The sequence below is a fragment of the Mizuhopecten yessoensis genome, unplaced genomic scaffold (genome assembly GCF_002113885.1).
Source record: "Mizuhopecten yessoensis strain PY_sf001 unplaced genomic scaffold, ASM211388v2 scaffold2671, whole genome shotgun sequence".
Classification (NCBI taxonomy): Eukaryota; Metazoa; Mollusca; class Bivalvia; order Pectinida; family Pectinidae; genus Mizuhopecten; species Mizuhopecten yessoensis.
The window spans coordinates 1,375,688-1,397,125 of NW_018404662.1; the positions used below are offsets into that span (position 1 = coordinate 1,375,688).

A 21,438-nucleotide genomic window follows, 5' to 3' on the forward strand; every position below is an offset into this window, starting at 1 on the left:
TAATCGCTACACACACAAAATGGAAGGAGCTAAAATTTGGTTGGTGGTGTTAACCTGGATAATTTCCTCAGCCCAAGCTGACGAAAATAAGACAAATTTGCAAAATCAGATTACATCCCTCCTAGACATTGTTCAAAAGGTAGTGTCGGATTTCGATAGTCTTCGCCAACAACACAGAGAACTCGAGCATCAATATCATCTTCTGTCGGATGAATTTCGCTCACTAAGGTAAGTGTAAGCTTTATCAACTTAAATTGATCATATAAATACGAATGGGACAGATACTTCATTTGAAGATTGGCTAGAAAAAATGATAACAACTACTGATATAAAGTATGTTTTTAAATGTTTGTGTTCAAGATTTAATCACATACCTTCAACGAAAAGTGTCAGAACTGATGAACAAGCAAGCCAACCCGTCCATCCAAAGTTTGCGCACAGTAGATCAGCTTTTCTAGCACCGCAGGAAATCGCACGTGAGTGACATTTGCCTTTTCTGCATTCAAACACATTACTTACGTTCCAGTTTATAGTAAGAATATTGTAAACATGGGTAATATTTTTTTCAATAAATTACCCACACAATATTGCATGTATCACAATTTAAAGAGCAAGAAGCCAAGAGGGTCTGTATCGCTCTCACCTGGATAATAAGCAACCTCTGGAAAACATTCTCTTAAAATATTTCACTGCAACTATTTCCAAAAATTGGCCCTGTCTCACACCAGTCTCTCATTGCGTCCCTTCTTGCTGCCTCACTGAAGCGGTCTATGTTTTTTACATTTACCTTAATTTCCCCTATTGGGCCTTACCCCTCTATTTCAGGGTAACACAAGACAAGATATCTCTTCATTCCTCCTATTGAGCGCCGCTCGCCATTTATACAAAATGTAGGTTCTATTGCCGAGAGTTACCATACAACAAATTTGATCGCAATCCCTCCAATAGTAAGGTAGCGAATATCACTCCCTATTGCAGCCTTTTAAACTAGAGAGGTTCCACTCTCCGTTTACCCAAATGAAGTCCCTTTTTTAAAATGATTTTCTACACAAAATTTATACAAAAAATTGAGGCCCTTTGGTCAAGTGATGCTTAACACCCTCATGCAATGGGGGCAGGCAGCAGGTACATTTCTAACGCCCTACCTGCAGGGACAAGAAGAAGGATTTTGAAGATTTTCAACAGTTTCCTATATATGGCCACACATCCAGGATTTGGGGATCGGGGGCACACCCTCCATATCAAAAATGTGTCCCCTTTATTTAAGGATGCATTACACCAAATTTGTTTCGTTTCCCTAAATTCATACAGAAAAAGAAAGATTTTAAAAGTGTATCCCCATAAACTTTGCCTATTCCTCGAGAGGGGCCACAGCCTCCGTTTGTACGAAACGTTACTTCTCTTGTCCAAAGATGTTGGTTAAAATCCCTCAGTTTGTGCATGAGAAAAAGGATTGTCCTTTTTGTGTACCTTTCATATAACCACTCGGAGTGTCATTATTGCCATCATATTCTTGACAAGTAATTACCAGTTTAAAATATTGTGTTAGTTTTTAAAGCTCCATTTTGATACTGTTGTAACTGCTAGTTTCAACGATATAATATATGATCGTTATTTTCGATGTTTCGTTTTATACTGTTTAACGTCCTATTAACAGTTAAGGTCATTCAAGGAAATTCCTCCCTGTGTGTTGTGTGTAGGTGTGTATGTGTGCTGGAGACCGGGTATGTAGGTGTATTTGCCTCCTTGTGCTCGAGCGAATCTGATGCCGACTTTATTTCCGATGATGCAGTTTGTCTAAGCATTGTATTCTGATGTGATGTTACAAATGTACGGTATGGTTTTCATCTTTTTATGTGTAGCTGGGTGACTGACATATTCTCCTGTGTGTGCTTATTGTGCTAGTGATCGGTTACGACTTTTTCATTTATTTTCTCGATCAACATATCAAGGTGACCTGTTAAATTTAAATGATTGACTTGAAAGTTGGTGATAAAACTTTTTATTTTTAATATTTAATGAAAAATTAGATATTCTTAAATTGCCATGTGTCATAGTTTTTCGGATTTAGTTTTTAATGTTTCCCGTCAGCTAGCCCTGCCTGTCTTTTATAATGATAGGCCGTATTAATATCGTTTTATAACTACAGGATATAGTGGGGAACAGCAACGTGGCTAAAGGGAGATGAGGATATGTTGAGGTCTACCAAAGCGTGTTGAAGACGTTAGCATTCTGCGGAAAGTCATCATTCATACCAGTTTAAATTGTGAACATGTAACAGGGATATAATTAATGTATTTGCTTGTATGTATGTTTGTTTACTAAGTCCGTCCGTAGCGCGTCGACTGTCCATGTATATATTTCATACTCCGAGTAATGTAACTACCGCGTCCGCGTGTTGTATTCTATACTGTGATGTTATGTCTATAGGTGTATTGTGGTATTCTGCTCGTTACGTATGTTGATATGTTGGTATACCATACAGTTGTTCATTGGTCAGTAGTGTTACGTCAAGTTGTGTATGCGTTTTCATTGGTTCGTTCTGGGTGGTCAGTTTTGGCGCGTGTTTCTTTGTGGGCAAATAAATCACGCTAGTACCTTTTGAGGACTCGTAGTTGACGGACGGAGAGATGTAATGTAAGTGTTTCTTTGTCTTTGTGTAATACCCAACGTATATGTATTATGTGTTTTATTTGAGATATAATTCTATTTGGATCTAATCTAAGTATAGATGATTTGTTATTCCTTTAATAAGAAATCAGATATGATTAATGTATTTTTTTATATGAAAACGTAATAATGGAGGTGATGTAATTTGATTTTTTGTAAGAGGCGTTATTACGTTGTGCCCATTTGACTAAGGTTCGATAAATTTATTTAGATGTCTTTTATTTTAATTACAGTATATCCGTATTGCATACGATTGAAGAAGGCGTCGTAATTATACAAATAGATAGTAGCCAAGGCCTTGTGCCACACTCAGGTATGCTATTGTGTTTTTTATGTAAGAGTATATATATAGTATTGATTTGAGAAGGTATAGGTCGCTAGACTGCTAACTGTGAATTTAATATATTGTCCAGTAACTTTGTTTTGAGTCAAATCTTCAGTTTGATTGTATTTCATAAAAGTTGTAATTGTAATGTGTATTGCCTTATAGTTGATTTGTAAGGGTAAAAGTTATGAAATCGTGTAAGAGTTATTTCCCTTGCATTTGTACTATTAAATATGATTATGTGTGTCTATTTTATATATATATATGACTGTAGCTTGTACTTTGTACTTGTTGCAGGGTTCTTTTGGTTTTTACAACGAGCAATAAAATGACAGTGAACAAAACCCAGAGGAGTTGTCCTATGTCTCACAACAAAACCACCTCTACTACAATGGAGCCTCCAGTGAGCTGTCATATTGAGTGAGTACGACGATTCCGATCTACTTGTCTACAATCTCCGTTCGTCTTGACACTCGGATCTTTCCGGATATTTCCGGGATGATTTACCTGTGAGCATCACTGCGCATGCTGTTTTCAGACCGTCGACTTCCTGTTTCCTGTTTCCGGTAAAAACATCCGTTTTTCCGACAACGATACTTTGTGAATGTGACTTTTGGAGTTTTGGGACCTACGTGGACATTGACATTTGGTAAACTATTGCTGCATCGAAAATATTGACTGTATTGAACATTATTTAGCTGTAATTGTGCGTTTAAATATTTAGAATAATTAATTATCTTGTAAAATTATTTATTTTCACTTTGCGTTTATTTCTCATGATTATTTTTCTGAATTCCCTGTGTTGTGTTTACTTGCGTGTGTATACATGAGTACGTGTTGACATAACATGACTTGGACTTAGGTTGTATTGTGCTTCGGTCATCTAGTTCAGTGACAGTTGGGAGTTTGGATTTGTGACTTGGAGTATTTATTCATACACATTATAAGGTGAGTTGGGAGTGTTTTTTTTTTCAGTGGTTATAATTTTTTTGTGATATATATTTTTTTTTCTTCTTTTTTCTTCTGGAATTGTAGTTGTAGTTTTGACTTTGCGTTACAATTCGCGTTACACTTCGCGCCGTTTAACGATATAGTAAACAATCGCAAGCCGTGTTTCTTATTTCGAATTTACATTTTTTTTTCAGATTCCAGACCGTTGATATTTAGAGTTCCGGTTTGTATAGTTATTATGATATTTTTTTTATCGGATTTAAATTTTCAGGATGACAATTTTCTAGGTGGCGGCAGGGCATGAGTATCTGAGAAGAACTACATATTATAGTTCTACATATATGTGCTTGCAGTGGAGAGTCTTGGTATTTAGTTGAAATAAAATAATACAAGTCTACCCTCATTAAGGTTTAGTTAAGCTACAAATATCCCCATCCCATGTGTTCATATTTACTTAATAACTGTTTGTATTACCTCATTTGCCTGTGTGTATTAACCTACAGATTTTAACATGGCTGAGGAGATGACAGATCAGGAAATTGAGTTATTGGTAAGTCATTTAAAGGCAATGAAAGTTAAGCCTAAGGTGGATACACTAGATGATTTTCAGGCATGGATGAAGGCACAGAGTGGAGGTACTGAGGAAAAGTTGGAGGATAGTGCAGACTCCAAGGCTGGCATTAAGGGTCAGACTATGTATACCCCATCATCTATCCAGCATTTTCCGAAGATGATTCATTTCCCCGGAGACACCAAGAAAGATGCTTCATATGATGTGTGGAGGAGTGAAGTGGCATGCATTATGAAGGAGGGACATTCAGACCAGGCCATTTCACAAGCTATCAGAAGTAGCCTCAGAGGAGAAGCATTGAAGATACGCTCCAGATTATCCCCTGATGCGAGCATTTCACAGATTTTGGCCAAGATGGACAGCGTGTATGGGATAGTGGAGCAGTCAGAGATGTTGTTGGCACGATTCTACAGCGCCAAACAGACACCTGAGGAGGAAGTATCAGCATGGAGTTGCCGGGTGGAAGACTTGCTCAACAAAGCCTCTGAAGGTACTTACATGGATGACATGAGGAAAGATTCTATGCTACGCACCATTTTTTGGTCAGGACTCCAGACGAAGCTGAAGGACATAACTGGACATCTATATGAAAGGATCAGTGATTTCGACAAGCTGAGAGTTGCAATTCGTCGGGTGGAGCAAGATCATGCATACCATATACCAGAGGAAAAGAAGAAACCGACTGCATCCGCCAAATCCACTATTGAGGTCAGCAAACCACCACCCAAGTCGGAGTTGGACGAGATTAAGGGCATGATCCACCAGCTTGCAGCAGATGCAACCGGTTAGAACAGCGAAATCCTGGGAGAGATCCTCCAGCTCCCCGGGGTCAACGCAACAGAGACCGCAAGTCCTACCAAGGTTATCGCAACCCGGGACATGGTGGTGTTGATAATTTGGCTAGGGATTTTCCGGAACCCACCTGTTATCGTTGTGGCCAGGAAGGACATATAGCCTTGGGATGCAGAGTACGTTTGGATCATTTAAAGCAGGATCCGTTAAACGACAGCAGACCTATGTCGGCGGGCAAACGTTAGGTCTTAGAGGTATTAACCATGCCCAGCAAGTCGATAGGAAACCGGCAGACCTGGTTGGAAGCACTACAGAAGTTCCTGTTATTGTCGAAGGAGTTTCGGCTAAAGCGTTACTTGACACAGGCTCAACTGTATCAACGGTCAGCAAAGCGTTCTATCTCCAACATCTTAATCATTTGGAGATCAAGCCCTTGGACACCATCCTTAAGATTGAGTGTGCTGATGGACAGATGTTGCCATACGAGGGGTTTGTGCAGACCGAGCTTACTTTTAGCGGTACAGGTTTGGGGGAAGAGAACAGTAGACTTCTGGATTGTCTACTCTTGGTTGTACCACCTAGCCCTTACAACTCTAGTGTGCCACTTTTGGTTGGAACCAATCTGCTGACAGGTCTGATGGAGAAGGTTCAGGAGGAGTACGGTGCAACATTTTTACAGAAGGCAAGACTGGTAAGCCCAATGTACTTAGCCTTCAGATGTATCACACTTCGGGAGAGGGAGCTCAGACGATACAAGGACCGATTAGCAGTTGTGAGATGTGCTTTGACGGAACCTCTGACTATTCCGCCTAACACGGATATCACTATTAAAGGATACATGGACAAAAGCTTGGCCTACCCTCCAGTTTGCGCCTTAGTTCAACCTACTCCTGGTTCTAGCATTCCGGATGATTTAGATGTTGTGCCAACCATTGTGCCGTATCACTTTGACCAGAGGCCTGTTATCCCGGTGCACATTAGCAACCTGTCTACAAGGACCGTTACTATTCAGCCTCGAGCCCTGTTGTGTGAACTCCAGCCAGTGACAGTTGAAGATGTCAGCCAGATATCATCGACTGATGAGCTTGACGATGTTCTCTGTAAGGTGGCGATAAACACAGAGGACCTTAGTGAGGGACAGGTCATTAGAGTAAGGGAGCTGCTGGAGAGATACCGGTCAAGTTTTTCCACTAGCGATATAGACATCGGAAATACAGACACGGTTAGACATAGGATAGATTTAGAGGATTTGACGCCGTTTAAGCAACGTTGTCGGAGAACCATACCAACTATGTTCGACGAAGTGCGGAATCATTTACAACAGCTTTTCGTTGCAGGGATTATTCAGCGTTCCCACTCTCCATGGGCATCTAACGTTGTGTTGGTGAGGAAGAAGAATGGGTCACTGCGTATGTGCGTGGACTACCGCCAACTTAACCAACGGACAGTGAAGGATGCTTACGCCCTCCCTAGAGTGGACGAGATGCTAGACTCCTTGGCTGGTAACCGGTACTTTTCTGTCATCGACATGAAATCCGGTTATCATCAAGTTGAGCTTCATGAAGACCACAAGGAACGAACTGCCTTCACTGTTGGCCCTTTGGGGTTTTATGAGTATAACCGGATGCCTTTCGGATTGGCCAATGCACCCGCCATTTACCAACGGTTGATGGAGGATGTGATGGGTGAATTACACACTACCATATGTTACGTGTACATTGATGACGTGATTGTGTTTGCCAAGGACTATGAGGGACACCTTGACAACTTGGAGAAAGTCTTCAAGCGAATATCCGATGCAGGGTTGAAGTTGTCACCAGAGAAGTGCTCGTTGTTCCAGCGGAAAGTAAAGTATGTCGGACATGTGGTATCCGAGGAAGGGATTGAGCCTGATCCGGACAAAGTGGAGAAAGTGAAGAACTGGCCACGCCCACAGAATCCAGAGGATGTAAGACGCTTCCTAGGATTTATTGGGTATTATCGACGCTTCATAAAGAATTTCAGCCGGGTAGCCAAGCCCTTAACTATTCTGATGCCAGTACCACTGAAGACTACAAAAGGAGGAAAGAAGAAGGGTCAAAATGTGCAGTCCTGGACATGGGAGACGGAGCAGGAAGAATCTTTTGAAGCTCTGAAGTCATGTCTCTCCGGACCTCCGATAATGAGTTATCCAGACTTCAGCCAACCTTTTGAATTGCACACTGATGCGTCGCTGTTGGGTTTGGGTGCCATTCTCTACCAGGAACATGACAACCGCAAGAGAGTCATTGCATATGCAAGCCGTGGACTTTCCAAGTCAGAGAAAAGGTACCCAGCTCATAAATTAGAATTTCTTGCGATGAAGTGGGCAGTGACTGAGAAGTTTGGGGATTACTTGGTTGGACGACATTTTACCGTACTTACGGATAATAATCCGTTGACTTATGTACTGACGTCTGCGAAATTAGACGCGACATCACAGAGATGGGTAGCGGCTCTGGGATCGTATGATTTTGACATTGTGTATCGACCAGGGACCAGCAATGCAGATGCGGATGCAATGTCACGACACCCCTTGTTGGAAGACAGAACAGATTCAGGCATAATTTCCAACCAAACGATCAAGGCCATTAACAATGGGATACACTGTAACACTTTCATCGACACTCTTTCCATGTCAGCAGCTACTTTAGATGCCATAAGTGACCCAGATGTTACTGGAACAGAGGACATTATCGCCGCTCAAGGTCAAGACCCTGTGTTATCTACATGGATTCCGCTCGTCAAAGCTGGTATTCGACCAAAGCGACAAGATCTCCCTCCTTCACAAGAACACTCAGTTTTTTTGAAACATTTTGAGAAGCTCAGACTGAAGGATGGTGTACTTTGTAGAGAGACTCAGCGGAATGGGGAACTGACTATTACGCAAGTGTTACCCCGATGCAAGATCGCCACAGTCATCACTATGGTGCATAACGACATGGGACACCAAGGACGAGACCGGACACTTTCACTGCTCCAGGATCGATTTTACTGGGTAGGCATGGGACGAGATGTGGAAAAGTGGGTTAAGCATTGTGAGAGATGTATACGCATGAAAACACCGACTAACATCAGAGCGCCATTGGTAAGTATCAGGACTTGTCAGCCTCTTGAACTTGTCTGTATGGACTTTGTAAGTTTGGAGAAGTCCAAGGGTGGACATGACAGTATCCTAGTCATCACGGACCATTTTACCAGGTATGCTGTCGCGATTCCGACCAAGGATCAAAAAGCCCGTACTGTAGCGGAAGTATTTTTTAACAACTTTGTTGTCCACTATGGATTACCGCAACGGATTCACACGGACCAAGGCCAAAATTTCATGAGTCATCTGATGAAGGAACTGTGCGCCGTGACAGGGATAGATAAGTCGAACACTACGCCATATCATCCTATGGGAAACGGACTTTGTGAGCGATTTAATCGGACACTCATTGGAGTGCTTGGAACTTTATCAGGAAAGCGCAAACAAGATTGGAAGTCTAATACTGCAGCGTTGGTGCATGCATACAACTGCACTCGCCAGGAATCAACAGGACAGACGCCTTATTTCCTTATGTTTGGGAGAAATCCAAGGATCCCAGTGGATTTAGCATTTGGAGTATTAACGGAAAAACCCACAGGAACAATGACGGCGTATGTAGAAGCTTTAAGACAACGGCTCAAGAAGGCCTATACACTTGCGTCATCAAGTTCCAACTACGCCAAAACAAGACAGAAGACGAATTACGACACTAAGGTACGTGGAGCTACTCTCACAGTAGGCGACCGAGTTTTGGTTAAGGTTGTCGCGTTCGACGGTAAGCACAAGATCGCCGACAAGTGGGAGGAAGTTCCGTATCTTGTGAAACGTAAACCTAACCAGGACGTTCCGGTATTTGATGTACAGAGGGAAGATGGAGAAGGCAGGATCAGGACCCTACATAGAAATCTGCTACTCCCGATTACTTTTTTACCAGGACGTGTAACACCTACACCCGCTCCAAGACGTCAGCGACCCCGCCAGACGAAAGAGATTGAACTCGTTGTATCGGATGAGGAAGATGGATCTGAGTCGTCGTCGGATGAGGAAATGATGGTTGTCAGAATGGATAAGATAGATGATATCTCCGATGACACCAGCATTCAGGAAGACATTGTCGTTGATGAGTCAGAGTAGGAGGGGACGCCCTCTCAGAAGAGTTGGAGGCGGAAGTGAAGGAGTTTCCTGGGGAGGAGCAACCAGAAGACATTTCGTCGGATGATAGTAATAAGGAAAGTTCACATCAGCTAAGACGGTCACAGAGAGATCGGAGGAAACCTGAGTGGTTACAGAGTGGAGCCTATGTATGCTCACAGCAACAAGGGGAACCTGAGTGGATATCCCGGGCTCACTTTTTGACTCAGCTGTCATCCTCCGATGTCTTCAAAGACAAGGGGGAGGAGGTCGCCATGGCGCTTCTCCATATCATTACAGGAAAATAAGTGTGTTTTAATTTTGTTTTTTTAAGTCGGTGTGGTTTTTTTTGGATTTATAGTTTATTATACTTGTTTTTACAGAAGTACCAGCAACTCGGAAGTTGCTAGTGCAAGTCCAAGTGTGAGTTTCAGGGTTATTGTTGCCTGTTAGTCATGCATTGTGCTATTTTTTGTATGTTATGTATATTTACAAGTTCAATTTCAGGAATACATATATGTGAGATGCCAGATATGGAGTTCAAGTATACCATCTTAATTATGATTAAATATTTCAGGGTATTAATGTAGTTATGAAGTAATTATACCTTAAGTACTGATTTGTTACTAATTTTCAGTTTTGTTTCAGTTTAGTTTGTCGTGGACGACATTCCACAAAGCAGGGGAGGATGTAACAGGGATATAATTAATGTATTTGCTTGTATGTATGTTTGTTTACTAAGTCCGTCCGTAGCGCGTCGACTGTCCATGTATATATTTCATACTCCGAGTAATGTAACTACCGCGTCCGCGTGTTGTATTCTATACTGTGATGTTATGTCTATAGGTGTATTGTGGTATTCTGCTCGTTACGTATGTTGATATGTTGGTATACCATACAGTTGTTCATTGGTCAGTAGTGTTACGTCAAGTTGTGTATGCGTTTTCATTGGTTCGTTCTGGGTGGTCAGTTTTGGCGCGTGTTTCTTTGTGGGCAAATAAATCACGCTAGTACCTTTTGAGGACTCGTAGTTGACGGACGGAGAGATGTAATGTAAGTGTTTCTTTGTCTTTGTGTAATACCCAACGTATATGTATTATGTGTTTTATTTGAGATATAATTCTATTTGGATCTAATCTAAGTATAGATGATTTGTTATTCCTTTAATAAGAAATCAGATATGATTAATGTATTTTTTTTATATGAAAACGTAATAATGGAGGTGATGTAATTTGATTTTTTTGTAAGAGGCGTTATTACGTTGTGCCCATTTGACTAAGGTTCGATAAATTTATTTAGATGTCTTTATTGCATACGATTGAAGAAGGCGTCGTAATTATACAAATAGATAGTAGCCAAGGCCTTGTGCCACACTCAGGTATGCTATTGTGTTTTTTATGTAAGAGTATATATATAGTATTGATTTGAGAAGGTATAGGTCGCTAGACTGCTAACTGTGAATTTAATATATTGTCCAGTAACTTTGTTTTGAGTCAAATCTTCAGTTTGATTGTATTTCATAAAAGTTGTAATTGTAATGTGTATTGCCTTATAGTTGATTTGTAAGGGTAAAAGTTATGAAATCGTGTAAGAGTTATTTCCCTTGCATTTGTACTATTAAATATGATTATGTGTGTCTATTTTATATATATATATGACTGTAGCTTGTACTTTGTACTTGTTGCAGGGTTCTTTTGGTTTTATAACGAGCAATAAAATGACAGTGAACAAAACCCAGAGGAGTTGTTCTACATCTCACAACAAAACCACCTCTATTACAAACATGAAAACATACTGTCTTTCATATTGCAAAGAATACTTTTTCTGCAAAATATGATTTGTTTTATATTTCAGTAGATCAAAAGGGAGCAAAAAGTGATCGTGGTCTTCAAAGAGAAGCAAGTATTCCTGGCTTCATCGAAAACAACGGTTAGATTGTAATTAAGCCCTTCATTTTAATCTCCATACTTTCTGTGAATATGAAAATAAATTTTCTTTAATATGAAGATGTATAACATTCCATATAATAGTATTGTAATTGTTTACTTCATAAGGTCAAAAGGGAGAAAAGGGTGATCGTGGACCTAAAGGAGACGCCGGTATACCTGGTTTTAACGGGGACGATGGATACGATGGTAATAGACAAACATATTATTTTTTAATTAAGGGTTATTTCCATCAAAATATTTTCATTATGACCGTGGTCTATATCAGAATTAGCTTCGTCAGGTCTCATTTGTGGACCTGTGAATTTTCGAGCTAGTGATTTCAGAAAATATTAAACCCGTAGTAGTCGACCATCAGGCGCCTGCTTGAGATCCCTATAGTTTCGTTTTTTTTTGTTTTTTTTAATGTCCTATCAACAGCTAAGGTCATTTGGGGACGTGCCTCAATTCGTGTTGTGTATGCGTAAATGTGTGTATGTGTGGCGGTTTCAGGTGTGTTTTAGTTTCACAAACAAACATGATGAACCTGTCATACTAGGGAATACCAGAGTAGTACGGATGTGGTTGAATTTATTAAGTATGAATTTTGGTGGTTTAGAAAAGATGAATCTCATTTTTATTCTCTCAAGGTCATAAAGGTGAAAAGGGTGATCCTGGGATTAAAGGAGACGCCGGTATCTCTGGTTTCAATGGGGACGATGGAATAGACGGTAATTGCAATTAAATTTTCTTACGTAAAAGACACATATTTTATATAATAACAGACTTCAAAATGTTTAGTATATCATTTGAATTGTGTTCAGGTATTATTGTAAAACATCACAACGGTCCAAAAGGATATACAAGCAATTATAAACCCTTGTGAGGTATAGTCAGACACTCCCGCCGATTATGTTTCCTGTCCCATATGACACATGTAACCTATTGTTTGGCTTGGTTCAAAATGACTCACGTTCTCTGATTGGATAATCTTGCAATAGTTTGTTAGTGGTTCTGCATCTTCACCAAAGCTGTTTAAAGACGATGGTACAATTTTATAGTACGATCTCTCTCACATATCATAACCTGGACGCGGCTACATGGCACTCAACACGGTCACAAGTATAGGAACCAACAGATTCTTAAATTGCAGTTACATATACAAATTTATTTTCTCAAATGTCTCACAGAAGAAAATCAGATTCTACAGTTGCCCTGCTTCAGTCTCAGTGCTTCGATTATGCAGACGGATACAATGGTAGCAGGTCTGACATTTGCTCCTTCGAGGACGTCAAACACTGAGCAAAACAAAAGATACATCAGATATTTTAATCGTTTATGACCTACCGAACTTAACTGTTTTTAGACTGGACCCTTATGTCAATGTAAAGGGGTATTATTGTTCTATATAATACATAACATGATACATGTAATCAATTATAACAGGTCCAAAAGGAGGAAAAGGTGAACCTGGCAATTCTGGAATACAAGGCCAGAAAGGGAATACAGGGACGACTGGACCAGGAGGACATAAAGGGAATACAGGGGACACTGGACCAACAGGACAAAAAGGAGATACAGGAATACCTGGACCAGCAGGACAAAAGGGCATAGGGGCGCCAGGAACAGTTGGGCTGAAAGGAGATTCAGGGACGCCTGGACTAGCAGGACTGAAAGGAGATTCGGGGACGCCTGGACTAGCCGGACTGAAAGGGACATCTGGTATACAGGGGCCAATAGGACCTACAGGGTTGAAGGGACAAAAGGGGTTGAAAGGGGATGTATGCCCTATGGGTGAGTTGTTTTACTGAAAAAGTCACTTTTATATACACCTGTGGAAGTCGATTATACAGAAAAAATATACATGTGCGTGCTGTTACCAGATTCATGTTGTAAGAGGCAACTAATATGTGCATCCCCGAAGAAGAGTGTTTTTGCTTTTGCGACAAACAAGATTCTACAAAGCGATTGTACTAAATGTTACCTTACCAAACGTAATTATATTTAAGAGTATACGTATATAAGGAGACACTGTAGTCTAGTGGTAGGACACCGGGCTCGTGAAAGAAGGGTTGCGTGTTCGAGTCACGGCACGGCACTGTGTTGTATCTTTGCTTGTTGCAGTCGACTCAGCTGTAAATGAGTACGTGGTAGGGCAGTGCTAGAATTGTTGAATGCTAGCTGTTATCGCCGAAATGGCAGAACCGACTGTAAGCTCCCCAGTGAGTTGAGAAAGGTATTGGCTCGATGCAAAGGCCCTATAACCACTGATAATAATTTGTGAACCGTATTTAGGTTGTGATTAGTGGTTAACAAGAACCTCGAATTATTATTATTTTTATTATTATATAATATGTTAAAACATCAGTAAAAATTGAATAGCATTTGTTATTTTACAGACGCACAAATCGCATTTTATGCCAGATTTTACCAAACCATCAATGCCATGTCCAATGAAGTGATCGCATTTCCTAATATAGGGACGAAAATTGGAACATCATACGAGAGGTCTGGCCTCTTCACATGTAAAGTGACAGGTATTTACGTATTCACGTGGTCTATAGAGGTGAATTCTGAACACACTCTCAAAACACTCCTGATGGTCAACGGAAGTGAACGTGGCCAGCTGATTGTTCAGGGTTCAGTCAGCAATGGGAACATCGGTTCTACGACTGTAGTTATACGGCTGAGTGTCACTGATCGTGTCCTTATCTTGCAAGATTCCGTTTCACCTGGGACTATTTTAGGAAATTCCTCTTCGTTTTCAGGTTTCTTTTTACATCCAGTATAAACCAAGAAAATATCGGGGTGGTTTCGGATATTTAAAGTATTCCGGATGTGTTTTGCTAATTTGAAACAGTTAAGGCCATATCAGGACAGTGTGCGCAAATGATGCGGTATTCCTGAAATGTCTAGGACATGAACTCGTTATGCTTCTATCTGTCACACTAACAACGAGCTACACGTGCCCAGAAAAACGCCACCGAAAAGACAGTAGATGCACACTCGTATATATACATATATCATAATCTACCATAATCTATATTTTGAATTGATAGTCAATCTATAATAATATAAAGACATGTAGATTATATCTTTTCTTGGAGTTTTAGTGGATAATCGTGAAGGAGAGATATAGAGGTAGCGACGACTACTTTGGGTAGACATCTTTCTCTTCTACCCCATGTTTTTGTTTTGTTTGTTTTTGTATTGGTTTAGGACCAACAACACTGTAAAAAAGACATTTACGAAAGCTAACACACCAAACCAAAACTTAATAGCATAAATTATGTAAATACATCAATATCGAACAAATTGGCTGCACAATGTATCATATTTTATTGTAAAGATCAATAGAGTGTTAATAGTTATATATCAATTGCACAGAAACTGTATCGAACATAAATATACGTTACATACTCCTTTCCTGTAAAATCTCCTGTGAATTTAGTAGTTAAACGATTGGTTAAGTTTCCTTTGTTTAGGGTCCTATTAAGATTTAAGGTGATTTAAGGACGTACCTCCATGTGTGTTGTGTAAGAGTGAAGGTGGTGCCGGGGAAGGGTTTGTTGGTGTGCTTGCCTCCTTGTGATAGCGCCAATCCGATACCGATTTGATAGTGCTATCTCACTGGAATAGCAGTTGCAATGCTAAATCTGTCCTCGAGTTACTGAGTCTATATCTATATCTTATGGACATGACAACCAAAATCAAATATCACCGTCCCTCTACATGCCTAGGTCTTATAAAGGGTCACGACCTCCACTAAAGTGCACTGCTGTGTTACCTCTAGTGCACAGGATTATAAACTCCAGTGCACACTAGTGTTAACTCCGGTGCTGTACATCGTTTACTAGTTTATAAGACTGAAGTACATATTTCATTTATCTCAGATTTCATTTATCTATTTATAATGAATGGGTTAATTTCATAATATGGCTCTTTTAAATGAATAATAAAAAGTCATATAACCGAGAATTATATAATATCAGTAGACATACATTATGTACTTTTCCGATTGGTTTATCATTTCAACAGGGTATATGTTAACAAGGAAAAAAACAGTACGCTATATCCGGGGATTGAAGAAAATGTATAGACCACTGTATGACTTGCAAGTAAACCAGTTTAAAAGTACAGTTTGAAAAAAGCTTAATCCGAACCGCATTCATTTCAATGGTGTAGCATTATATTTTTGCTATTATAATATTATGATAATTCTGTTTTGGTGCAAATGTGGATGTGAACATTGGTGGTGTTGTCTGGCTGCATGCATATGCTTTTAGTAACTGTGGATGAAAAATAGAGACTAGATAGTATCAATGAACATGAAAAACATGACAACAAAGAATAATTTACTCGTCATTGTATATTATGATTTTTGATTCACGGGTTCCATCATAGGTTACAAAAATGTTTGTTACCAGGTAAAAATGTTTATATAAACAAATCAAGAAGAAAATATATTTCAGAGTAATTTTATACAAAGTATCATAGCATACATAGATAAATGGTAAACCTAAAGATGTGTATGATCAATATCAGTTTCTCAGTTTAAACTTAAATGGTAGGAAAAAACAACTGTAGGATATAATTTTATCCAGATGAATTAGTTGAATGATTAACAAATGACGACATCTTGTTTACCATTAAACGGTCAAATAATGATTCCTTTTTCAATCTCAGGGAGCCACAAGTTTTAATAAAAACAATGGGTTTTTTTTAAAGCGGAGGTGCATGGACACATTCTTAATATGTAAAATGTTGATGTGTACGCCTACAATTGTTTTATTTTTTGATAAATATTGGACATAATTATGCTGAATGATGTTTGGTTTCCTTACCAAACAACAATAGTAAATATCATCCTGATGTATCCTGGTAAATTTCATAAAGAGCGACTTGTGTTGGGACCCTGCAGAATAGCTGTCTTCAAGGGCACTTTTCTTTGAATGACTTTAGGATTCTGGGTCTTCCAGGGCACCTGTCTTTAAATGACCTTAAGATTCTGGGTCTTCGAGGGCACCTGTCTTTAAATGACCTTAAGATTCTGGGTTTTCCAGCGCACCTGTCTTTAAATGACCTTAGGATTCTGGGTCTTCCAGCGCACCTGTCCTTAAATGACCTTATCTTTTGCGAAGCCGTTGAACTTAAAACGAATAAGCAATTCAGAACGGAACCAAATTTTGTTCCAAACCGTTGATTTAACCAGTTGTCAATAATCTATTGAGAGCTTACCATATCTTGATAGTTATGTCAATTAGGTATATAATAATTTGCGAGGACGTTAAACAACAACATACAAATATGAAGAAATATGCGAAGAGAAACTCTATCAAAAGGGGTGAGTACGCAAGAAAGAAAAGATAAATGTTTTTTTTTCTGACTGGGGCGCTGATAAGAAAGTATTACTAAGAATCTATAGAGCACTTATAAGATCCCAACTGGATTATGGGTACATTGTGTAAGGATCCGCAAGAGAGTCGTACCTAAAACTGTTGGATACCGTATCCCATCAGGGTCTAAGACTTTCAAAGCTACGCCAGTTGCTAGTCTCTACGTGGAAGCAAACGAACCATCACTATATAATCGTCGAGAGAAACTGTCATTGCAGTATACAATTCAATTAAAATAAAATCCTTCAAATCCATCCTATTCATTCGTATTCAATCCAAATTATGAAACTGTATTGCAAAACAATGCAAAATGTATTCCAACCTTTGGTATTCGCATTAAGTCCCTCTTGGAAAAAGCTAAAATAAATGTCGATGCTATTCAATCAATTGCAACAATTGATGTTCCTCCATGGCTTATGACTTCGCCCAAGGTTGACTTTACACTCCATGAAACAGTAAAATCTGACACTGATACTTATGACTTTCGTTTATCCTTTTCGAAATTGCAGTTGAAATATAAGGACTTTAAATCATTCTATACTGATGGTTCGAAAGACGATCATAAAGTCGCCGCACCCATAGTTGCAACAGTTGCCGCTTTTAGATGCCGGTTACCAAATGATGCATCAATATTTTCTGCAAGAGCCCACGCTATCTATCTGGCCCTTGAACACATTAAATCAAGTGGTGTACCGAAGTCGATAATTTTGAGGTTTTTGAAGTAAAACTTATTTTCATGATGTAATACTTACCTCTTCTTCCCTCCTTGGTCATGTCAGACGACGAGTTTGGCCGGGAGGACTGCAGTCCTCTCGGCTCAAGCTTAGGTCCTTCTACCGCAGAATTAGGCTTCGGGTCAGCAGACGATTCTCTTGCCTGGCAAGGTCTCGATCTGCCTCGACCAGATCTTCCTGTGGGGGGACGTCTTTCTGCTTTCCTTCCAGAGTGGAAGGGAATTACGGAAGACGCATGGGCCTTGTCTGTGATCAAGGAGGGGTTAGGCATTCCGCTAGTGCGGGATCCGCCCAAAGCGTCGGAGCCAATCTTTTTCCTCCACCGGGGGATCCGGAAAAGGCTCTGGCGCTCCAGGAGGAAGTAAGGACCATGCTTACCAAGGGCGCGGTCGAGGAGGTTCCTATGTCGGGATGCACTCCCGGGTTCTACTCCAGAATGTTTCTGGTTCGGAAGAAGTCCGGGGCGTGGCGTCCCATCATAGATCTAAGTGCCTTCAACAAGCACGTAGATTCTCCTCACTTCAAGATGGAGACTCCTCGGGGTATTATCGCCTCCGTGAGAGAGGGAATGTGGGCGACTTCAGTAGATCTAAAGGACGCCTACTTCCACATCCCCATCAAGAAGTCGGCACGGAAGTACCTCCGTTTTACTTGCAACGGAAAGGTCTTCCAGTTCCGGGCCATGCCGTTCGGGCTCACGACTGCACCTTTGGTTTTCACCAAGCTGCTGCAGGTGGTCGTGGGATTCCTGCACTCTCGAGGAATAGATGTTCCCATCTATTTCGACGACTCCCTCATGCTCCACCTAGTGAGAGAGTTTCTGGTGCAGGTCACTCGGTTGGTTCTGAAACTCTTACTCAAGGTCGGCTTCATTCCTTCCAGAGAAAAGTCGGAGGTTTCCCCATCTCAGGATTTTGTTTTTCTGGGGAACCGTTTCAATACGGTTCAGGGCATCGCCCTTCCACCGATGGGGAAGTTCGAGAATGCCAGGGCTTTTGCTGTGACCTTTATCGGCCGGTCTCAAGTCCAGGTACGTTGGTTTCTCAGTTTTCTGGGATATCTCAACGCCCTGGCCGATGTGGTCCCCTTAGGGAGACTTCACATCAGGCCTCTCCAGATGTTTCTCCTTGCCAACTGGGTCCCTTCTTCAAGGGATTGGGAAGCCTTGCTTCCTCTGAACCAGTCGGTCAAGGAGTACGCACGCTGGTGGACTCATCAGGACAATGTTCTCCGAGGGGTTCCTTTGTCCAAGCCAGTTCCCACTATGACCCTGTACACGGATGCATCCATGACAGGGTGGGGAGCTTATCTCGACGGGCGTTGCCAGTCGGGGGAGTGGTCTGGGGAACAGCTCTCGGAGCACAGCAATGTGCTCGAGATGAGGGCTGTTCTGTTGGCTCTGCAGTCTTTTCGGGAGATCCTGCATTCCAAGGTGGTTTGTGTGGCTACGGACAACACTACGGTTGTCGCGTATCTGGAGAGACAGGGGGGAACCAGGTCTCACACCCTGTGTGCCCTCGCTATCCGCATTCTGCTTCTATGTCAGGAAATGCAGTTGACAATTTGTGTCAAGCATCTACCAGGCAGGTTGAATGTTCTGGCGGATACTCTTTCCAGGCGCCGCCAGCCGGTTTTGACAGAGTGGCAACTGAATCCCTCGATTTTCGTGGGAATTTGTCAGGTGTGGGACAGGCCTCACATAGACCTGTTCGCCACTTCACTGAACAATCAGTTGCCAACGTTTGTCTCTCCGGTACCAGATCCAAGGGCTTGGGCCGTGGACGCTCTGTCTCTGGATTGGGAGGGAATGCATGCATATGCATTCCCACCCTTCAACATGGTGGGCAGGGTGCTGCAGAAGTTTCGGGAGCATCAGTGTTCCCTCCTCCTGATAGCGCCCCTGTGGCCGAGGCAGCCTTGGTTTCCGGAGCTTTTGTCGCTTCTGGTGGAAGAGCCCCTGGCTCTTCCTCTCAGAGCGAACCTCCTTCGCCAGCCTCGTTCCAGGACGATGCACTCTCGTCCGGAGATCCTCCACCTTCACGCGTGGAAGCTATCTCAGGAGGCCTCGCTCAGGCGGGCTTTTCTAGGGACGTGTCAGATCGCATCGCTCGATCAATTAGGGCTTCCTCATCTGCCGTCTACCAGTCACGATGGAAGATTTACTGTGATTGGTGTGTCGGCAGGAAGGTTGATCCGATCAAGGCTACTGTCCAGGTGATTGCGGACTTCCTTCTTTGGCTGTTTAGGGACCGCAATCTTGCCCCTGGCACTATCGCTGGTTATCGCACGGCCATTGCTAGTGTTCTCTCTGTTCATGGTAGGTCGGAGGTAGGCTCGTCCTCCTCTCTTTCTGCCTTGATTAGGGGGTTTGGGTTGGACAGGCCTAGGGTCCGGCAGTTGGCTCCGCAGTGGAATTTGCCACTGGTGCTCGAATCGCTGATGCGGGCACCTTATGAGCCTTTAGCGTCTGCCTCCTTGAAGTTTGTTACTTACAAGGTGGTATTCCTTGTTGCCCTGGCCTCAGGTCGAAGGAGGAGTGAGATTCATGCCTTGTCTTCTCACCCCTCTTGCCTCCGATGGTCCAGGAATTACTCTGCCGTTACCCTTCTCACTGATCCTGCCTTTATGGCTAAGAATCAGGTTCCTGGCTTCTCGCCCGATCCGATTAAGATTCCGTCTTTGACTGCCTTCGTTGGAGCTGAGGAACGGGATAGGTTGCTCTGTCCCTGTCGGGCGCTTAGGTTTTACCTCGATAAAACCAGGGGGGGGCGAGGTCCTCGATCTCGTCTGTTTTTGCCCATTAAGCAGGGTCAACAGGATATCTCTTCTCAGTCAGTGTCTAGATGGATCTGTCAGGTCATCAAGTACGGTTACGACCACTCGGATGATCAGGTTCGGGCGTTGTATAAGGTGAGGGCGCATGAGATCAGGGCCCTTGCTGCGTCATGGGCCCTCCTCAATGGGTCCCCCTTTCAGGAGGTCATGTCCGCAGCTTTCTGGCGCGGACAGACTACCTTCACGGATTTTTATCTCCGGTCCTTGGCCTCTCATTCTGATGGATTGTATTCCCTTGGACCGGTGGTGGTTGCACAGTCTGTGGCTGTTCCTCCACAGTAATTCAGTGATTTTAAATAGTATGCTATCAGGCACCACGGTGGTACACCTGCTCGTTTCACGGGGAGGTTTTCCATTTTTTAATTACTTTCGGGGCTTTATTAGGGGAGTTCCTTGAACCTTTTCCCTACCTTGAGCATGTCTCGAGTTCGTTCCGTCAGCCTGGTTTGCCTGGATTCGAAGCCTCCACTGCGGTCAGACGAATTCGCATACTAAAGTTATGGTAATTATTACTGAAATGAAATTGAGGTTTTTGAAGTAAAACCAATTTTCATGATGTAATACTTACCATAACTTTATGGAGTCCCACCCTGTATTCCTCCCCTTGCCTCCTCATCCTGGCTGCCTTTAGGCTCCATAAAAGGGGGTTTGAGGAAGGGAGATCACTCCTTGGCTCTGTCATCGAGATATAGGTTACGTCACGGTAGGGAGGTAGGGATATTTGAATCTTTTGTTTTGGGGCTACGAAGCTGGGAGTAGGTATTGTATATGCATACTAAAGTTATGGTAATTATTACTGAAATGAAATATTCTGACAACTTTAAAGACTATCTCAATTAGGAAAATATTAACACTATTACACGGTATTACCTCAAAATGTCACATTACATTATGCTGGGTTTCCGGACATCTTTCTTAACAACTTTCTTCTTCCTAATGTCTCAATTGACAATGCCTCGACTTTGGCCTTTAGTTGAACATTCGCCCTATGAGGAAGGCTTTGGGTTCTGTCCCCTGGCCGAGACATACCAGAGTCTGTAAAATGGTAGTTTCTATTCCTGC

At 41.8% G+C, this 21,438-nt stretch overlaps 1 protein-coding gene and 2 long non-coding RNA genes across 4 annotated transcripts in view; 2 read left to right on the top strand and 1 right to left on the bottom strand.

The window, feature by feature from the left end:
* On the top strand, positions 1 to 14,730 carry LOC110446301 (otolin-1-like). The gene is made up of 7 exons (XM_021491379.1): positions 1 to 228; positions 361 to 476; positions 11,341 to 11,415; positions 11,541 to 11,621; positions 12,062 to 12,142; positions 12,858 to 13,205; positions 13,811 to 14,730. Exons 1-7 carry the CDS (start codon positions 20 to 22, stop codon positions 14,200 to 14,202), a joined length of 1,302 nt encoding a protein of 433 aa, XP_021347054.1. The 5' UTR covers positions 1 to 19; the 3' UTR covers positions 14,203 to 14,730.
* Positions 2,280 to 3,980, top strand: LOC110446302. Its single transcript, XR_002462445.1, has 2 exons — positions 2,280 to 2,983; positions 3,293 to 3,980. It is a non-coding gene; the product is annotated as an uncharacterized LOC110446302 (long non-coding RNA).
* Positions 12,568 to 21,438, bottom strand: part of LOC110446303 — a 19,994-nt gene continuing 11,123 nt past the window's right edge. For both annotated transcript variants that reach the window (XR_002462447.1, XR_002462446.1), the window contains one exon: positions 12,568 to 12,709. This is a non-coding gene — a long non-coding RNA (uncharacterized LOC110446303). The remainder of the gene's footprint in view (positions 12,710 to 21,438) is intronic.